The 20,435-nt window shown below is 33.6% G+C and overlaps 1 protein-coding gene and 2 long non-coding RNA genes across 3 annotated transcripts; 2 read left to right on the plus strand and 1 right to left on the minus strand.

Moving 5' to 3' along the window:
• Positions 1 to 1,225: 1,225 nt before the first annotated feature.
• Positions 1,226 to 2,772, plus strand: LOC126875851 (uncharacterized; the record flags this gene model as incomplete). The annotated part of the gene is given in 3 exon segments (XM_050638748.1): positions 1,226 to 1,834; positions 2,042 to 2,224; positions 2,227 to 2,772. Coding segments are annotated over 3 exon segments (1,182 nt in total), but the record flags the coding sequence as incomplete, so codon positions are not given.
• A 3-nt stretch (positions 2,773 to 2,775) lies between these two features.
• On the plus strand, positions 2,776 to 3,578 carry LOC126875897 (uncharacterized). The gene is made up of 3 exons (XR_007693755.1): positions 2,776 to 2,856; positions 2,940 to 3,042; positions 3,116 to 3,578. It is a non-coding gene; the product is annotated as an uncharacterized LOC126875897 (long non-coding RNA).
• A 3,076-nt stretch (positions 3,579 to 6,654) lies between these two features.
• On the minus strand, positions 6,655 to 20,145 carry LOC126875900 (uncharacterized). The gene is made up of 3 exons (XR_007693757.1): positions 20,103 to 20,145; positions 7,740 to 7,871; positions 6,655 to 7,113 (listed from the first exon to the last, which is right to left on the minus strand). It is a non-coding gene; the product is annotated as an uncharacterized LOC126875900 (long non-coding RNA).
• Positions 20,146 to 20,435: the final 290 nt, after the last annotated feature.

Here is a 20,435-nt window from a genome sequence, read left to right on the forward strand (position 1 = left end):
GTTAAACATAGGGTTCAATTTACAATTATGTAAATATTACTTCTTGAAAGTAACTTCTTAATCAATTTTAACAAATTTTGTAAAATCATGTAATAAATCTTGTTATTTATCATACGCGTGTATTAAGCCAATTGCCAACCGAACATGTTCAAACTGTATTTTTTTCAAAACGGGACCTTAAGCTAAAAAGCTTTATTTCACATATTCGACTTGTTCTTGTATGTGGTATCAGCACCTAGTCGGATGCCCGCGTTATGCAGGACACCCTGATGGCGTTGAACGCAACGATTCAAATTGAACTGAAAAGTCGTTATGTTTTCAGAGGACTTGTGTGTAGAGGATGGTTGATCGTGAGATTTATTAGACAAGATTGCTCGTTGTTGAAACCTTCAAGTATATTTTCAAATGATTAAATAAATAATTATAGATAATGTTCGCAAAGACGGTAGATACTCGTAGATACTGATCCATAACTCTCGTGAACTCTTTACGATTGCGTCCGTTTAAACTGGTATAGTATAAACAGATCGGGGGAGAGTCGGAGAATTCAAATTCGTCTTTGTTCGACGGTTCGACGGTAACGTAACGGCGACATTGTTTTGCCCGGAGTTTATTTATTAATATATTATGTATGTCCTCACGATCTTGATACTCCGAAGCAAAAAAAACAACAACATGATTTGAAATGTTCTCTAGCTCATGTACCGCTACGTGTACTTTCAAGGAGCAAAACTGACACAGTTCCGCTTGTGACGCGAGACGGAGATTATCGTTTCACTTCCTTTAACGCATTTTTGCCATTGAAAGACACTAATTTCTGTGACTTGCTTTATCTCTGTTATAAATCTCTCTTTATATTTAAAATTTTATAGTTTTTGTGCAAACGTAAAACGTAAGTAAATATTAATAAATATTATAATAATATAATATAATGCTATATAATAATATTAATAAATACTTCGCTATTTACTTATTTTATTTCCATTAAGGTATATTGTATTTTTCATTGCATTACTTTCATTTTTATTTAGTGTAATAATAAACGCATACGTTAATATTCATTGGCATTAGTGTAATTGTAAGCTTCACTGTAAATTTAATAAAATTTATAAGAACGGAATTATTAAAAGGGTATATATGTGTAATTAAACTAGATTCTATTCTCAATGTTACTTCATTATTTTATTATTGTTTCATATATATATATATATTTTTTTAATTTACATGTGCTTCTAAGTTAATAGAACTAAACACATGTGTATGTATTAATTGCTATATACGTCATAATTTCAACCATAATATTAAATTATGGTATGTATTATTAAAAAGTATAGTTTAATGTATATATTAAATATATATCATTTATTCGTAGATTTCAAATATGGATACTGGATCAAAGAAGGAGATTAAAGAAATGATTACCAAAGATATATCGAATATACATAATTATTCCTTGGATGTTAAAAAATATATTAACAACCAGCTTGAAGACACTCTGGATTATTTACATGGTTTAATTGCTGAAATACCACAATCAGTCCCTGGCCCTTCAACTACAAAGAGGCCGAAAGTTTTGAAGAAAAAAGGTTATCGCCGTAAAGAGACTATCCCAGAAAATGATATTATCAATACTGATAATACAGTAACAGATTCAGCAGTACATGATAAAACAGAAAATAAAGATGTAAAAACTGGGGATGTGCTGGAAACAACAATTGACCGAACAAAAAGAAAGGCTGCAATAAAAGCTGCAATTAATATTAAAAAGCAGCAGTCAATGTCACTTGTTACAAAATTACGAAGGCTAACTCTTGATGATGACAGTAATGTAAATGTTTGTGTCATATTATGATGAAATTTAATACTTTTAATCTTACCCCATATCTTATGTTACTAATCAATACTAACCCTTATATGTAGTACCCAATAATGTTTGATATCGGTTAATTAATGCGTCAAAATCTAATTGCTTATACAATTGTATGTACATTGTGTATATAAATACTACTATAACGTTGTTAAATATATTCTAAATTTTTAGAGGAAACGTGGAGGCCGACCTAAAAAAAAGGAAAGTGCTAGAAGTAGTTCAGATGAAAAAAACACAAAAGGTCCTACAAAACATAGTAAAACAAAAAAGAATGTTTTAAGCGAAACAATTTCAAAAGAAGATGCAATACAGCCAGAAAGGATTGAACCATTAAAGTCTTCAATGACAACAAGAGATAGATAGACAACAATATAAAGAGAACTTTTTCACGGAGTGAAAACACGAAGGGTAAATATTCTAATATTATTGATGATACAGTAATTCCATCAGCAAGAAATGATATTGAAGATCCTTCAATGTGCGAGGATGCACTTGAGAAATTTACTCCTCTTATGAATTCCACGATGGACATCAATTCTACTTATACGCAGAAGATGATGGACGCTACCGCAATTGTAGAACCTTTATCACCAATAAAATCAAACGAAACTGTAGTAATTAATAAAAACTTGGCTAGTAGTATAGGAAAAAATAATGAACCTAAATTTGCATCACGGTCGCCAATAACTCTGCAGGAGGAGGTTCAGCAGCTGAATCAAGCGATTGGACTCACCGAGTTCGAAGAATTATTCGCAGAAGATGAGCCATCCCGTGAAAGGGAAATGTCTAATAGAAACATGACGAAACAGGACATTCAAAATGAAATGAAGAAAAATGTGCCCGTAAGAAGGAGAATCGAGGCCTTTGAAAAAGAAAAAATTTCAGAAAAAGCCATTGTACAAAAACTGGCACGAAGATCTGTCGAAAAAGCAAAAAAAATCTTATTAGCGAAACAAAAGAAGGAGACTCAGATGATGACATCGCAGGTAACATTACAAACAGTATCAAAGTATTCTTCTGTTATAAAAACACAAGCTATTATTCATTCGATATTTTATCCAAAATATAGCTCCAAACAGCAAGGTCCACTTCTGTTTTGCACAGTAAACCTGACGACGACACATCGGACGATGAAGCCAGACCAAGGCGTACAATTCCACATTAGGCGCAATGTAAGTGTTGTTTTACTTAATGAGTTAATAAACATTATAATGCATGGAGTACTCGAAGTTTTATCAATCTTAGCGTACATACGCGAAAATGAACTTGCAATGCAACGATAAATTCCGAAGAAAGCAGTCTATAAATTCTTTGATAGAAGAATGTGCACACCAGATTTAACTGAAATGTTTGAAAATATAGATAGGAGTAGATTACAACGCACGTCCAGTGCAATATGGAAGACACCACCGCGTTATTCCATGATGGAAAACGAATAGAAGTTATAATTTGTTAAACTGAATGTTGTTGATTTCAAATTGTGCCTTAGAGCAGGAATACTTGCCATACCTTGCGTGTAATATAAAAATGATGTTACATTGCAACTATCGTTAAAAGATGTATGTGTTCTTAAAATATACCAATGAACGTAAGACTATTTCACTTTTTATATTTTAGAATGATCATAGGCATATATTACTTTTATTATACTAATCAAATTTTACCATTTTTTCTTATTTATATGTATCTTCTTAAGAATTAATAAATAAACCAATTAATAAATAATTGTTTTGGTACGACTTTTTAATGAGAAGTAAATTTTATTAGATTTGCCTTATTATCACTGTCGTGTAATAATTCGCGAGATACGCGTGATATAATTCGCACGATTAAATAGCACTGGTGATTTCGTCTCTTCGTGTAACGAGGAGGGTCTGGTAAATGGGTCGACCGTGGACGTTCAATCTTGTAAGAGAACAAACGGCGGCACCGTATCGTCGAGCATTTTTCTTTCGGTCAACAGCCATCCATTTTATATTTAGCACATTCGGTTGCGACGCTAAATTTTCGTTACACCACCAGTTGTTTCGTCTGAAATTCGCGTGACGTAAGTGCATTACACTCTCGCACCCGTCAGCCATTCCTGCGACCACTTCGCGTGCGTTAACTCGATAATATTTCGTCTCTGTTACCTTGTCGCCGTTGCTGCTTGACACATCTCGCTTGCTGGACGACTGATCGATGAAAATTAAAACGGGACGCAGATTTACCGTATCGTTATTTTTGTGTCAGGTATTCTCTTTTTGCCGTTTCGGCGAATTATTTTCATTTCGAACTTTTTTAGTCTTATTGTTACGTCGATTCTTATATTTCAAGATCTAGTCTTGTACGTACGTTGGGGAGCGCTTTTATTTATTGATTCAATAAAGAATATCGTTGTAGGTGTCATACATGCGAGTAAAAGTAACGAAGTACGAGCAGTTTCACTGTAACATACTTCCTGATAATTTCTCGTTATTTATACCATAAGAAAGTATCAAAGAGGAACTCTTATCTCGAACGTGGATCTATTTGTCGATAATGCATGCGTGTAATACTCGAGTGTCGTTCATACAGCGTAAATATACGTGCAGATACGTAAACCTTTTATGATTTTTGTATCAAAGGCAGACCTGCTATAATACTCGCAAGTGAAATATAATTCTACGAAAGAAAATGGAGCAAAAGAGTTTCGTTGGTAATATATTCTTCCTTTTTCATCACAAGTTTCCTCTTTGTTGTGCTTCTGTTACATTATAATCCTGTTAGATTTACGCGCGTAAAATTTCACTTTGTTGCACTATATCTCATCATCGCCATCTGCCGAACACCTGTGAGAAACGCGGTTTACTTTGTCTCAAAGCGAGCAAACGTCTAATTTCACAAATTGGAAAACCATCACGAACATTTGTCCTTCGCGCCATCAAAATTCTATCTTCTGAGATATTTTTCGCGTTTCCGAGGTCATCGCCACTCTCCTTAACTTTGCCTTACGATGTATAATATCTCGATGTTACGGTAGTTAGAAATTTGTATTAATTTGGAGAACCTTGCAAAAGTACGCAAATCTGCTACGATAGTCGGATGGAGAGTATCGGCAGAGATCTGTTCCTTTATCGTGAAACTCTCTCGGACAACTTAGATGCTACCAGATATCGATTCTCGCATCCAACCATTTCGTAATAAACGTAGATCATCCAAGAAATTTCTCAATTGTCATCCGTTAATTTCGCGCAACTTTTGCTTTACTTTAGCTACGTGGGAACCTATTAGTGCGCAAATGTTACCCCGAAAATGTTACTCCTCTGTGCCAAATATCGTTCACGTGTATAATCAAAGTTGCATAAAACCGCGTACAATTGCATCAGGAAATTTCTAATAATTTGCTCGTCTCGCAGGACGAAAACAGGCTCACGAAGGATCCCTCTGTCCTGGCTATCGAATGTACCGCAAGCACGTAGTTTCAAGTGTCCGTTCTCTAGAAAATTCGAAACAATTTATGGTCGATGGTCGAGTGAACGGTGCAACGGTCGAGTCGGAAAGATCAGAAAGACAAATCGTCATAGTTCGAACAGACCGGGAAGCAGAAACGCACTTCCATGATCATTTGTATCGTTGCTCGATCTGTTGCTGCTCAATGACCGACCAAGCTGTTGATTTTTCTTTTTCTGCGATGCTACTATACTCTACACTCTATGCTTTATACCGTTCTTTTGCCCGCTATTTACCTTGTACGCGAACTTTTTATCGCTAGTGGATTGCAAAAATCCTTTTTTATCACGAATTTTACGTGACAATGCGTAGGTCAAGGTGGACGTAAGACAAAGGAAGGTGTAGATAAATAAGACAGGGTGTATTTAAAAATAATAAGTTATTTATTACAGTTTATTTAATATGTATACAGGCTATTCGTATTATAGCAGCGATAGCTAGTGTTAAATTAACAATGACAGTTTCTATCGTAGTTAATATTATATTGGTTATTGGCCATGACGAAGGCAAATTTTGATAGCCCTGGTCGAGGTCGGTGGTCTGGATCTATAACAAATAGTACTATATTAATATAGCAAAGAAATGTCGTAAATATCGATATCATTTGCAAGGCGATTCTTTTTGGGCATAGTGAAATTATGTTGATCAGTTTGTGGATATTATGTTGAAATTAGATAATAAAGTTATAGATTTACCCGTTTTAAGGGATTGTTCAGGCGCCGTTAATTCACTGGATATGTCGCCCTGAAGCAGGATGTTTAAATTTTAGATCATATATTGTACTGATAGGAAGTATTTTATCGATACAATTATGAGTTTATTTGATTAAAATATCTAACGTAGTGTCTAGTCACCAAACGAATTAGTAGATCAGCCGTGAACAATGGCAGTAATTTGTATAATAACAAAGGATAAGCCAAATATAGCAGAATGACTCATCGGCTAGCGGGAGGTTGTGTCTAATTATCAAAAGCGAAAGAAATATGAAAGATCCTAGTTTGTAAGACTTGTTGACAATCAATGTCAACAATTTTTTCGTTTGGTCCATAGAATGTTTTGAGTGGGCTGTATTTCGACACACGACAAAATTGATAACGTAAATAAATCTTATATATTTGTTTCAAGAAATGATAGCTCGTTTGTGAGCGGTATCTTTAGACAGGTTGTTGAAAACTGGATGTTAATTCGGATTTTATATTTTCAATAACTTCGCATGAGTATTTTAGTCAAATCTAGCACGAATCGAACAGGTGAAAACAATCTATACGGCGTTCGTGCTGAGGTTGTATGGTGATAGGTGCGTAAGAAACTACTCTTGGTGTTTTTAACGAACAATAGTTTATTTAGAACTAATCAACAATCAGAGTTAACAATTAACAATTAACAATTACACTTAACAGACAACTGGTAACAACTAACAAATAACGATAGACACCGAGAGATCATTCGACGCGTTGCTATGCAAATAGTACCGAGGAGTTACACATTTAATGGCGTAAGACAGACTGCCTGTGCTTTTGTTTCGGATCGCGCAGATTCTTCCCTTCGTAGCCCATCGATATCCCCCACTAGCGTGCATTCATTAGATGTGCCGCCAGTGCTGGCACGTGTATGCTCTTCCGAGAATTCGGCGGAAAGAGTGTGAAGATATCGATGGTACATTGGGCACGTCGGTGTTGCGCTTTGGCGGCGTCGCGCTTTGCATCCGGAGCCGTTGAAAAGTTCCGTGGCCCGTGCCGCCACAGTGCTTGGCAGGTTTTTATTTTGTTTACCTAGTGGATCGGCATGATAGAGTTTGAGACATGTGGAAAGTACGGCTTCCAGGCAAGCAGGGGCTGATTCAGCGCATTAAAATAAGAAGAAAATTTCGTATAAACGTTTTCGAGTAGACGCTTGCTTTGTGTCACAGTACTTTCTTACCTATCTTTAGAGAAATTACTCGAATCGACCAGTTCCAGTTTCTACGGAAACGCGAATGCGTCGCGTCATAGATCGTCCATCTTGTTCGAACAGCTTACACGAATTTGTCGAAAATTTTGATCGTCACGTCAACTAACGTTTTATAAGTAAGAGATTTTAAACGTCCCCGTATTTAATAATCGAACGGATTCGGATCCGAAGAGCGTATTGGTCCGGAAATAAGGCCAGCACGATTTATCTATTTTCCAAGAAATCGTTCATCTGTGTAATGTTTAGCATCGCAAAATAAGCTATAAGCGGAACGTATGGTCATATTAGGCATATTATGTTATATAAAATTTTCTTCTTATTTCAGTATTCAGAATCAACCTCTGCCATATTTTCCACCTGTTCTGATTCACCTTGTATAATATATAAGAATGATAATTGCAAATATATTTGTATAATAGCTCTATGATAAGCGCTTAATAATACATACAGTGAACTTGTACAGAGTAACGTTTGCTGACTGTCGGAGGCACATTGTTGCTGTCTATGCAAAGACAAGTGCCCATTTCTTGTCGAAGAACTCCAGTCAATTCTAGCGTTTCACCCACATAAGTTTTCAACGCTGAAACATGAAAATATATAGTCGTTATTTTTTAGCTTTGCCTCTATTTGATCTTCATCTTATCTGCTTACGCGCTTAATAATAGAACTAGGTTTGGTCTACGTAAAAAGTAACTTCTTTTTATTAAGACTCATATTTATTAAGATTTAATAAGATACAATTTATTAAGATACATGTAACGAAAGGCAGGAAGTAGTAACATTTTACGTGAATTTGCATGGATCGAATATGCTGATGTGCTTACGAATAAGAGAGTATTGATCGATAATTATTAAAGCCAATTGTTTGTGACATGGAAATAAGCAAAAGTCATTTTTAAGTTTAAAGATCTTTAGTTTAGTATTGAAATGTGTTTAATGTATTTTAGCAAAAGTAGATAAAATAGGAATATTAAAAAGTTGTGTTTTGAAGACAAAATTTGACAAAAATGATGCATATACAAATGCTATCTGTGGTCATTAATATATTTTTTCGTTATCGACAGAACATTTTCCCTTGATTTTATTGACATATTGGATTAATCACTTCTTTAAGTTACTCCTTGTTGAAACAACATCAAAATCGTATATTGTTTCATGCTAAAAAATCTACTAAATCCATTGACAGTGAAACGATATTTCGTATACGGTTCTTACAAGAATTATTATTATTTAAGACTTAGGAAAACGTATATACAGTAGCCACGCACACTGTGCGTATTTCTGGCGCGCGTTTCCGTTCAGTGACAGTACTTCGGCGGACTGGATTGCCGAAGCGAAAGGGTTAAAAATATACGATAAAATCACATGTAGCTCTCTATTTGTCTAGTCGCTTTTGTAGCAATATCACTATGTCCTCTGACATACTTGAGGTTTCTTACAATTCACAAATTAAATGAACAACTGTGCAAGCGAAATCGCTGCTGTAGAATCCCCGCTTCTGTAGAATCAGTCGTATGGATTTCAAAATTTAGTGTGTCGCCGGGATTAGCGTTATCCAAAGTATGCCACAGGAATAGAACATAAAGATATTTCTCAAAATTTGTTATTGCTGGTATGATATTGCTGAAATACAAGGCTGCAGTTTCTTAATGTCGTCAAAACATTCAGTTCTTTTTTGGTCAGTCACTTTTCGCGTGTGTCACGACCGGCATACTTCAAATCCGACGGACTGACGATAGAGATAAAGATGTGGCGGCACTCGGCGACAATGTATATCGCTGATGTGCCTAATGAACCATCAACATCCCAACGGTCCTTCCACCGAAGGTTCTAGAAGAAAGAGCACGTGGCAACGATCGCGGACGCCTAGCAAATGCATGGACGGTGGGGATGTTGAGGGATGACAAAAGAAAGTAATCGGATCCGATCGAAAGTAAAATCATAAGAGTCAGTCTTAGAAAGTCACGCCTAGAGTTCGGAAGTAGATTGTAAAGTGTATTGATGTTAGAAAAAAAATAAAGTTTTCTTTTTTTATTTTTTTACCTCAAATTCCTTTTTTATTTTGTTATTTTACGTGACACGTGCTTTGTATTGCTCTGTCGAATTTGAAAGTTTCTATTACGATAGCGGATGGTGCGAAAGACGCAAGTTTCTAGTATTTTAGAGATGTCTGAACGTCAGCTGCGTGATTATGTAACAAAAAATGGAGATATCCATTGAAATATTTTAACACGCAAGAGATTTCATGTTAAGACAATACACGCAAAGTAAATACACACGAATATAATAGTATATCCCTTTCGATGTCATTCGATTTTTGTGTCATTCATTTTTTCCCCGATATATTTGAGCGATTCGAGATAAACAGGATACACTTCTAAACAATTCCTCTCAAAAGTGGCAGGAATTAATATTTTTTCTACTGAAAACAAATAACTGGAAATATTGAAAATGTAAAAGAATAGGAAGCTTAAAATCCGTTCACTTGTCGATGCAATGAGCAGAACAATACATATTTGCGATAATAAGAAGAATATCTCTAATGATACTGTAGTATCGGGGAGAAGGGCCCAAGAAACGTCGAGCTAACTACAGACAATGTCGCGAGAGCCGAGGCGCTGTCGGCTCCATCAATGCATTACCGGGTCCTTCAAGTAAATAGCCTTGCCGAAAAGACCTACGTGACCCTGGCTACGAGCGTCTGCAGAACACGTGTGCGGTGGGCCTAGCAAAAGACAATAGAGTGCTACAACGGCCAGAGAGTCAGTCGAGAAGCAGAGTGCGAGTTGAGCGGATACGGAGTGTGAGTCGGCGTGCGACGATATTGTAGTCGGTCCTTTTGTTATTGAATATCACTTATTAAAATACACTAAACTTTGAACTCTACCATCATCACTTGTCCTTACTCTAAGAAACCATCAGTTACTACAATACTTTTAATACATCAAAAGGCAAATACTATAAAAAGATTCGACGCGCTCTTTGAATACAGCTACTATCAAGATGTATAAACATTAGTACACATAATTAGCCTAGATCGTGTCGAAGTAGTAAGTACGTATGTACTTTTGACGAATTTTTAAATTCAAAATTCTTTTGAAATCACATTTAAAATACAGTTATTCTTAGAATATGATTTAAAATATAATCTTCTTTCTACTTTTTGCGTAATTTATTACGTAAATCATTACTAAAGAAAGTTACTTTCCAGTTGTGTTACAAAGTAATCCACTTTGTACACAGGTATGTAATAAATTGCCAGAAACTTTGATGAGAACGAACTTTTTATTAAAAAAAAGTGACATCTTTCATGTATGATTTCCTCTTCAATCTAATATTTGCTTGGTAGTAGTATATCAAATATTTTTGAGCTAAAAGTAAGTAATAAATATTCGGTAGGTTTATATGCGGAATGCATAAATAATTGTTATGAGTATTGAAAGTATTACATTTTTCTGTCTAAATCGTTTCGGTTCAATTTGGAAAATCTTATTCTGCGTGTGCAATTCATATCAGCAGCATGTCGACTCTAAAGTTTCATATCACGAAAAGAGTTTATGCAAAAGACGAATAAGAGTTAAGTTTGACATCGAGTAAAGAAAACCCAATTTGAAATTGATCTAACAGTGTTTTTCTAAATTATTTCTAGGTATTGTTCAATTTGTTCTTTTCTCAATATTGTTGGATTTAATTAACGCAGCGTCATATTTACGCTAATATCTGCTTGTTAAGCATAATTTTAATATATAATAACATGATCTATAACTCTTTACAATTTATATTTTATCATGGCATATGTTTTAGGATATTCTCCGGCTTCTTGTAATTTTTATTCATACCTATTCCACGTGTATCATGTTCTCTTTATTAACTTGAAACGTTTTACACGCACAGGTGTACGCGAGTACTATCAATTACACGTACATACAGAACTTCCTCAAGCTAATATTATCAACTCTAGAGCTATTAATAAATGTTCATAAAGGGGATACTTCTTCACGACATGTAGTTTAATAGTTTATTAACACATTGACTGCCACGCGTGTTTTCAAAAAAATCTGCGTCAGGCCACGCGTACAGCAGTACCAAGCGTTCTCTGCTAGGTGCTCCTATCGATATTTTAGTAATGCGAATCGCTCAAGTGGTGGTCTCAAGAATGATCTTTCGTTTCGCTTGTTCGCTACATTAAAACCGCTAGCTGTTGTCGAATATAACGAAGGAAAGTGTGGTATAGATTATTCCGACCAAATGGTTTCTTATGCCACCACAATTAGAAAAGGAATCAAATGGTACAGAAAACTTGGCATTCAATTCCTTCTGGGAATTTCTGTTGTAAACGCTTTGACGGTTTACAAAATTGCAACAAGGAAAAATATAAATATTGGAATATTGTTATTTTATAAATTTATTATTATTATGTTATTTTTATTTATTATTATATTATTTTTTTATTATTATTATTATTTATTATTATATACTGTTATTTTATAAATTCAGAAAGATAGTTATATCCACTGTATATACTACGTACATATATGTATAAAATATATGATTTTTTAGGAATATCTCTCTACTTTAAACTGTTACTAGCAAAGATACTTTGCAAGTAGCATTCTTATATGTTGGATTACAAGCTATTTCAATTAGCCTTGTAGTGAATATACTGTACAATATTTGTAATTTTAGCGAATGTCGTGATATTGTTCTGTAGGAGTACCAAAACATAGTTATCTTCTATTAGCAAATAAAATTCTATTTTTGATGAAATTTAGTAAAAAATATTAAAGTATCCGAGGAACAATTTCTTTTGCCTGCAAAAGTCACTTTGAGCAGGTGAAATCGAATCCTCAAGATTTTGATTAACTTGTGATGATCCGAGATACAGTAAAACTTTGCATCGCTCTATTGAAAAATATTTGTGCGCTAGAAATAAATCTCGAGTAAATAATGAGTTTACTATTTTAAAGATAAAACGTGTAACAGGCATTACATGTAAGAAATACAATGCGGGCGAAATAACAGCTCACTTAACATTTCTGTTAATTTCTAAATACATAGGATTTTTCACCAGATATTAGCGCTTTTATTGGAACAAACAAATGAAAATGAACAATTCCGTGTAACATATTTCGGAGCCATATTGATCTGATATGTCAAACATATACATTGATATTTCGAAAATTAAAAATTATTTTCTAGAGTTGACATGTTGTTTTTCAGGTAAGTAAAATGTTTTTTAATGTATACTATATCTAATTTATTAAGTGTAATTACCAGTTATTTGCCCCACTTTTATAATTTCCTTTGTATATTATATACATTATAATCTAAAACGTATTTGTTCAACGTATTTGTCGTCCAATACCGATGATTTAGTCATAGACCGAATTTCTTTTACCTGTAAGTTCAATATTTTGGCAACTGAGACTAAATTAGAAGGTGTCCGTTTAATTTTTCTTCTACTTTTTCCATAGAAAAATGTCTGAAAGTCCAAAACAGAAAAGAGAGAAATGGTCAGAGGAGAACATGAATGGGGCTTCGAAGCTACTCTTCAAAAATAAAATGGCCCAAAGACAGGTCACTGAAGCTTTCAATGTTTCAAAAACGACGAATGTGAAGTCTGGGCACACGTCGAATGCGCAGATCAAGAAAATATTAAGTGTTTTCCATACGATATACATAAAAATCAAATTTGAATAAGAATATGTATACTGACATCTAGAGGACTTTTTAAAACATTATTAACCATTTAGAGCAAAAGATCAAATAATTAAATAATTGATCGGTACTGGACGACAATTTTTCGTTTCCTACAAATTCCGACATTACTATTCTTGCACATTGTCAATTCGTCAATTCGTATTATTGAATTTCATAAAATTAATTTTCCTACTTTTATCAAGTTCCATTTGTGCTATAAAGTCACTTTGTAAATTTTCATTTTTACCAACTCTAGCACAAGGTACTGTGCGACTCTCCCCTGCATCTTATTTTGTATGTGATTCGAAATCCAAATTATTCGATATTTTTCATACCAAACTACGATAAAGATTCTTAACAATTTCTGCAAGATTACCTATACTAGCATTTATGACGTTCCTGTCTCACAAGATCAATAACCAAGCCTTTTCCTCGATTCTTTTTCTCTGATGAAACGTTAAATAGTTTTCTTCCTTCTTTCTGTCCGGATGAATTTTATCTTTTTCGTAGGTCATTGATATCTGGTCGCTTTTTTAAATTACTTTTTCCGTAGTTTTCATGTCGCAATAAAGAGATTAAAAAATGCTGGATCAAAATTCTTAATGCTTTTCTCACCCACTCCGTACTGTTATCTTTCTGTTCATGTTCAAAATAGCGAATAGAGGTACATATAGAGGCGAATACTTCTGTGTTTAGTCTATTGACACCCCCTCCCTCTCGCCCCTTGATAAGGTTGACTCGTGTTAGATTACAATATCAGTTTGCCTAACAATCAGAACTACATGGAATTTTGGGGATATACAGGCTGAGTCTTCAACAGCAAACCACCTGAATAATTCTTTCAATTTTTTGAGACGCAGGGAAATGTTTGAAACAAAAGTTGTTTGGTTTCGAGGAGGCTATTACGCGATGGAAAAAGTTTTTCTCAGATGGACGCGTTTACGAGTTTTAAAGAACACTTTAATAGGCTTCGTTTTTTTTTAAGTGTAGCCGTGTAGTTTTGAATACCTATTTGTCCCATTGTTGCTCTTTTGAAGACGGATTTAAATATCGCGGTCATTTAAGGTCACTCAAGGTCATAAAACGTAGTAAAATAGTCCAATCGTAATGTGTGTCCAGAACGTAATGTTTCAATATTCCGAAACAAAGGAAAATGGATTTACCATTTTCAAGATAAGCGGCCCGTTTATAAAACACCATTAAACTAGGAGACGCAATCAATTGGAGAAAAGATAAATTTTCTGTGACTACTTATCGTACTCGAATTCGACTCTATATCTTCGTTACTTTGTCGAAATTGCTATGTATAATAATTATTAATTATGAATAACGAAAGAAATCCTTAACCGAAAAATACTTCGTTATTCAGTATTCGTTGTTTAATATAATTATAAAACACCAATCAATAATAACACAGGTACTTCACAGTGAGATATTTGAATTATTCGTCTAATATAAAGAATAAGAATTTTGGAACAAGAAATTAAACGATTAGTACAAACATTCGATAATTGCACGAAAAAGTCCTCTACGTAGTTACACAGCCGTCGTGTCCACTTTGAGAAGGACAGATTTCCCTGAGGTATCGCGGAAATTTGGCGGTCCATTGCGATCAAGCAGTGTAACATGATCCAATATTATCAGTTATCGTTGAGACAATGTATCCGAGTAATCATTCAAAACTGAAAATTGCCTTATTTTAGGCTTTTTAAAATTAAATTTCCGCTAACGCATTTGTAGGATTTCCCCGACTAAAATAAGATCAAACATGATATAATATGAATAATATTTAATTATCAATTATTAAGTAAGCAAATATGTTCCAAATTTTATCGTGTTTGGTGTCATTTTAACCAGTAAAACGCAAGAAACATATTAGCAAAAATTTCATTGATCAAAAATCGCAAATAAGAATCTTTCAACTTATCGCCAGCCTTTAACGAGGCTCTCTTTCTCTTTCATTCGCGTTGTCAATTTTGAGGAATAGAGTCTCCATAATTGTAACGTTTCAGTCCCGATTTTTGTGCAATTATCGAATGCAATTATTAAAATTGTATACACGACATATTACAAACATTGAATCGAATTTTCTTTTGCAAAACGTTATCGAACACGAAAAAACGAACACGAATAATCGAATCGAAAATTACTAAACGATCGGCTGTTGGATAAGTGTTTACTAAGAATCTGACTAAGTACACTCTCTTAAATGCAAATGACTCATTGAACTTTTTTGATATTAACTTTTTAATGAACGGCAATCCTCGAATAAAATCTTACTCAAACTGATAACATTAACAAAATATTTAAAAAATGTCAACATCGGCGGTATCTCCTTTTTTTGTAAATATTTGCCGGCTATTGAATCCATTGATTCTCGATTGCCTTATCTGTTTGCTTGTGTATATCTTTTATATATACATAGATGGATACACAAATAAGTTTCGTCTATGGCGAGATCAATTTAGCCACCTGAGTAACCAGCTATCTTTCGAATCAACAGATACAATACCGATACAATGATACGACATGCGATGTACATACTCGAAACGTTACAGATTGAATCAATGAATTAATGAATTAATGAAGAGTAGCTGCTAATCATTGGTAGGATACACGCTTGTTAAAGATCGAAGATGTCCCTGAATTAATTAGCTTTGAAATTAAAAGGTTAGGTATGTGGGAGATTTTGCGTTTGAGGAAAATTATTCGAAGATAGCAATATGGTTGATGATACGGAAGTGTAGGGGTAATAGGGTGAATGCAACGAGCAATGTATAATAAACAATTGATAATTGGTAATAATGTATAAATAATTCGTAACGATTAAGAATAGAAGCAGATAGTAATATTTAATTAGAACCCATGTTTTTTTTTCAACTTCCAATTTATGTTCCTTTGATAGCAAAAACTAAAATAGAATTGATTATAATAAATTTTGAATATAGAGATTGAAAATTGAAATGGTTTATCAATTGGGCTGATTTCAAACTAATCTCGTAAAAAAGTTTTAAAGGGGGAAAATATAGCTTTAAGAAATACGCAATTAGTCGAGTGTTTACGGTACGTGCCAATAACAAGACAAGCTTTTGACTTTTGGAGAAGTCGACTGTAACAAAAATATATTATATTATATTATATTATATATTATATTATATATTATAGCTATAATTTTAGCAGATACTGTTTATCTGTTTCGTTTTGCGTGTTTTAACGTCCTCATGGTGTATCGTATAGTAATTAATGCATCAGATTATATACATATTGGTGTTTGTAGGTAACACGTTATACAGAGTGGAGAAGCAGCATCAAATTGTCACGATTGCAAAATAAAATGAGTGAACGGCTGGTGAACGAGCAAAATACTCGTACAATAACAAGTGAATGTAAAGGGAGCTCTAAATTCCAAGAAATTCCATTTTATCAGCCGAACAAAATGTATAATCTGATAATGTTTTGAGGATAGTAAGTTAGGCAGGCGAAAAAAACAGGTGTTAACGATCAAGTATAACAGATACACAGTAGTAAATATTCAACAATTTTTCAACCGTAATGTATTTATACACAAATCTGCGTACTTTGTATCAAAGTTTCTGTTGAAAATGACAACGTGAGTTCGTGCTCGCCATCCATATGCAGATGCGTTAGTGATAAGAAATAGTAACTAGAGGATGATGCTAGTTACAATCGATAGATTTAATCGATAGGCTTAAGATGCTTTTTTGTTTTTATCCCTAGTTTTTGTAAGCGTGTGCAATAAAGGCTTTTTTTTGGCTCAGAACGGTGTAATAGATTTATCCATTCAATAAAATAATAACTACTCTGATCTTACCTCTGAGTATAGAAATAACAACAGTTTCGATACGTATATTTTTATGTACAGCATGTATAAAAAGTGTCAGGGCGTATAAGTGTCCACTAGCGTGATTTCGGAGGATCGGAGCCTCTGGATCGATTGATTCATGCAAAATTTTGTAAAAATTGACGTTTGCTGGCACCGTATGCTACTTAGCACGAGGATCAAATGAAACTTTACTGGGAAAGTATATTTGGATACCATGATGTGCAAGATATTATTCTTGTATATGTAGGATTTGTATACATTTTAATCAATTTACTTTTTTTAATCAATTTAATCCTCATTTTATCAATAAATCCAATTATTTTGCCATCTATCTCTATTACCGACTATCGAATTGTTCGTTGTTCCAAAAATGTGTTGCGCGCAATACTGGGCACTATTAAATAAATTTTCATTTAAATAATTGTTTAAATGTTAAAAGACAGAAATAAATTATTTACAATTTCAACAAGTTTACATATATTATTTAAAATAATGAGGTTAATTGTTATTTACAAATTTTATTTTCTATTTATTCTAAAAGAAAGCTAATAAAATCAGAATCTTTGTTTGAAAGTCTTTTTTCACGCAGTAGATAATTCTGTAATAATGTGAAATCACGCTGATTGCTCCATTCTGTTTATCACGGGCTATCCCACCTGCTAACGAAAACTTGTTTTCTCGTTGATGTCACATTGCTTACTTTCTACCTGACTGCGAAATATAAACTTGTTGCGAATAATCTCGATGTAAGACCCAATGAAATTTCAACGTCATTTCTCCAAAAAACGGTTCAATTGCGACTCATAGCTTATTTTGAAAAGTTGTCAAGTTGGTCCTCGCGATGAGTAGACGTTTGTAAAACTGTATCATCCAGAGTTGTAGAATTAGGGTGGTCCGGTCAAATAAATGTATTTTTTATATACTCTGTACATATACAGGCTTTTCCAGAATAATTCCATACCGCCAGACAGGATAAGACGTTAAACAAGAAAAAAAACATTTTTCTTTTCTTCAGCTTATTTTTGCGCGTAAACTTTTTGTATTTAAAACTAAAGTTTGAAATAGTTGTAGATACTCTGTCACACTGAACGTATTTCATTGTAAGCTAGCTCAAGCAGAAACAAAGCCTTATACAAGAAAACTTCATCCTCTTCCTTTGACTTACTTTTGCATACAGAAAAATCTGCAGTCTAAGTGTGCTATCCTGAGATTCCTTGATTATACATATCTTTTCTAAATTTTTCGTTTCTGTTAACAAAACTTCCATAAATGATAAAGTGCAGGTATTTCTAAAGGGAAAAAATGTAAAGAAACTAAAATTAACGCCCAAACACCCAAAATTTCAACATTAACCCGCCATATATATATTGTTAAATATGTAAATTCGCACGTTCGTGGGGAGACGCGATCTCGAGGAAGTGCGCCAACGGGAGTCGTAAATTCCCGTTACGATTGACTAATCGACGCCACGAATCGTTCAATCCCTTATTTCTTTTGGGATAATAAGGGTAGTTAACTTGAAGAGAACGCTGCTATTAACAGGTTATTATATATGTCGGAGATGAAAGGAAAACCGGAGCCTTCCCTTTGCAATTTTGAGGAAGCCTTCTAATGCTTTAGCCTAGATTTTATCATAACTGTAATTAAGCAAATGTCATTTGTAATTGTTTGACATTTGTGAAAGCGAAAGTGGGTTCGAGGTGACAACTGGTCGCCGAACGTAGCCACGGTCACGGGATAAACGTTTTGCCTGACGAAGGTGTGGATCGGTTGTATTGTTCTCCCTAGAAATCACATAGAATTGTACTTTAGAGATGCTGATATAATGGGACACACGTTGTATTAGGAATCAATCTCCAGACAGAAACAGGTCGTCCCATATAACGTAATACGTTATAACGTCATCCCATATAACGTAATAAGTTATAACGTCATACCATATAACATAATACGTTATACCGTCATACCATATAACGTATTACGTTATAACGTTATAACGTTATAACATATAACGTAATACGTTATAAAGTTATATCATGTAAAGTAATACGTTATAACGTTATACCATATATCGTTACATATGTCACGACCAGCATACTTCAAATCCGACGGACTGACGATAGAGATAAAGCACTCGGCGACAATGTATATCGCTGAAGTGCCTAATGAACCATCAACATCCCAACGGTCCTTCCACCGAAGGTTCTAGAAGAAAGAGCACGTGGCAACGATCGCGGACGCCTAGCAAATGCATGGACGGTGGGGATGTTGAGGAATGACAAAAGAAAGTAATCGGATCCGATCGAAAGTAAAATCATAAGAGTCAGTCTTAGAAAGTCACGCCTAGAGTTCGGAAGTAGATTGTAAAGTGTATTGATGTTAGAAAAAAAATAAAGTTTTCTTTTTTTATTTTTTACCTCAAATTCCTTTTTTATTCTGTTATTTTACGTGACACATACATCGACACTCTGTGTTACCACAGATTTTATACGAAATAGTGAAATTGGAAATCGAATACTGTATTCAGAGTTAAAATATAATGCTATATGGAAATGAAATAGCACTTCAAAGACTTGATAGATTTCGTTAATAAAATAAAGCAAAATAAATCTTTAATTCACTCACTACGAATTTATGGCATTGATTAAAATCAATGAATGTAGAGTTACTTACGATTAAGGGTACAACTGTTATAAATTAAGAGCATAATTACATTGAATTAATGGGAAAATGTTGTTATAAATTATTGGTATAACTGTTAAGAATTAATGATGTAATTGTTTTAGATTAATGGCTTAAATGTTATATATTAATGGCTTAGAAGGTATAAATGAATAGCTTAAATGTTATAAATTAATAGTTTAAATGTATAAAATAACAGTTTAAATGTTGTACATTATTGGCTTAGATGTTGAAAGTTAATAGCTTAAATGTTATAAATTAATGGCTTAAATGTTATAAATTAATAGTTTAAATGTTATAAATTAATGGCTTAAATGTATAAAATAATAGTTCAAATATTGTAAATTAATGGCTAAGATGTTGTAAATTAATAGCCTAAATGTTATAAATTAATAACTTAAATGTATAAAATAACAGTTCAAATGTTGTAAATTAATGGCTTAGATGTTGTAAATTAATAACTTAAATGTTATAAATTAATAGCTTAAATATTATAAATTAATTTCTCAAGTATTGTAAATTAATGGCTTAGACGTTATAAATTACTAGTTACAATGTTGTTATTTGATATTTTTTTTTATTTACCTTATATTTAAATTCTTCTTGGATGTTCACTGTCCGGAATTTCAGACACGAAAGAGCTCGCGCGCGACTTCCGCGTTCCTTATATATCTTGACAAGGTGTCGAGATGTCAATCAAACGTTAACGATCTCTTGACATAGCAAAGGACGGGTTTTCCATTATAACAAAATCAAATTGAACAATTTCTTAATTTTTATCGTAAATTGGCGCCTTCGACGATTTAATACGGTATCCATTTTTATCATTTTAATAGTTTCTACAAACTAAGACTAAATTCACACCTCCTTGATACTAGTTTTCGACTATCAATTAGTTTGAACAAAAAGGGAAAAGAG

This window comes from Bombus huntii, unplaced genomic scaffold (genome assembly GCF_024542735.1).
Source record: "Bombus huntii isolate Logan2020A unplaced genomic scaffold, iyBomHunt1.1 ctg00000059.1, whole genome shotgun sequence".
In the NCBI taxonomy this organism is placed as follows: domain Eukaryota; kingdom Metazoa; phylum Arthropoda; class Insecta; order Hymenoptera; family Apidae; genus Bombus; species Bombus huntii.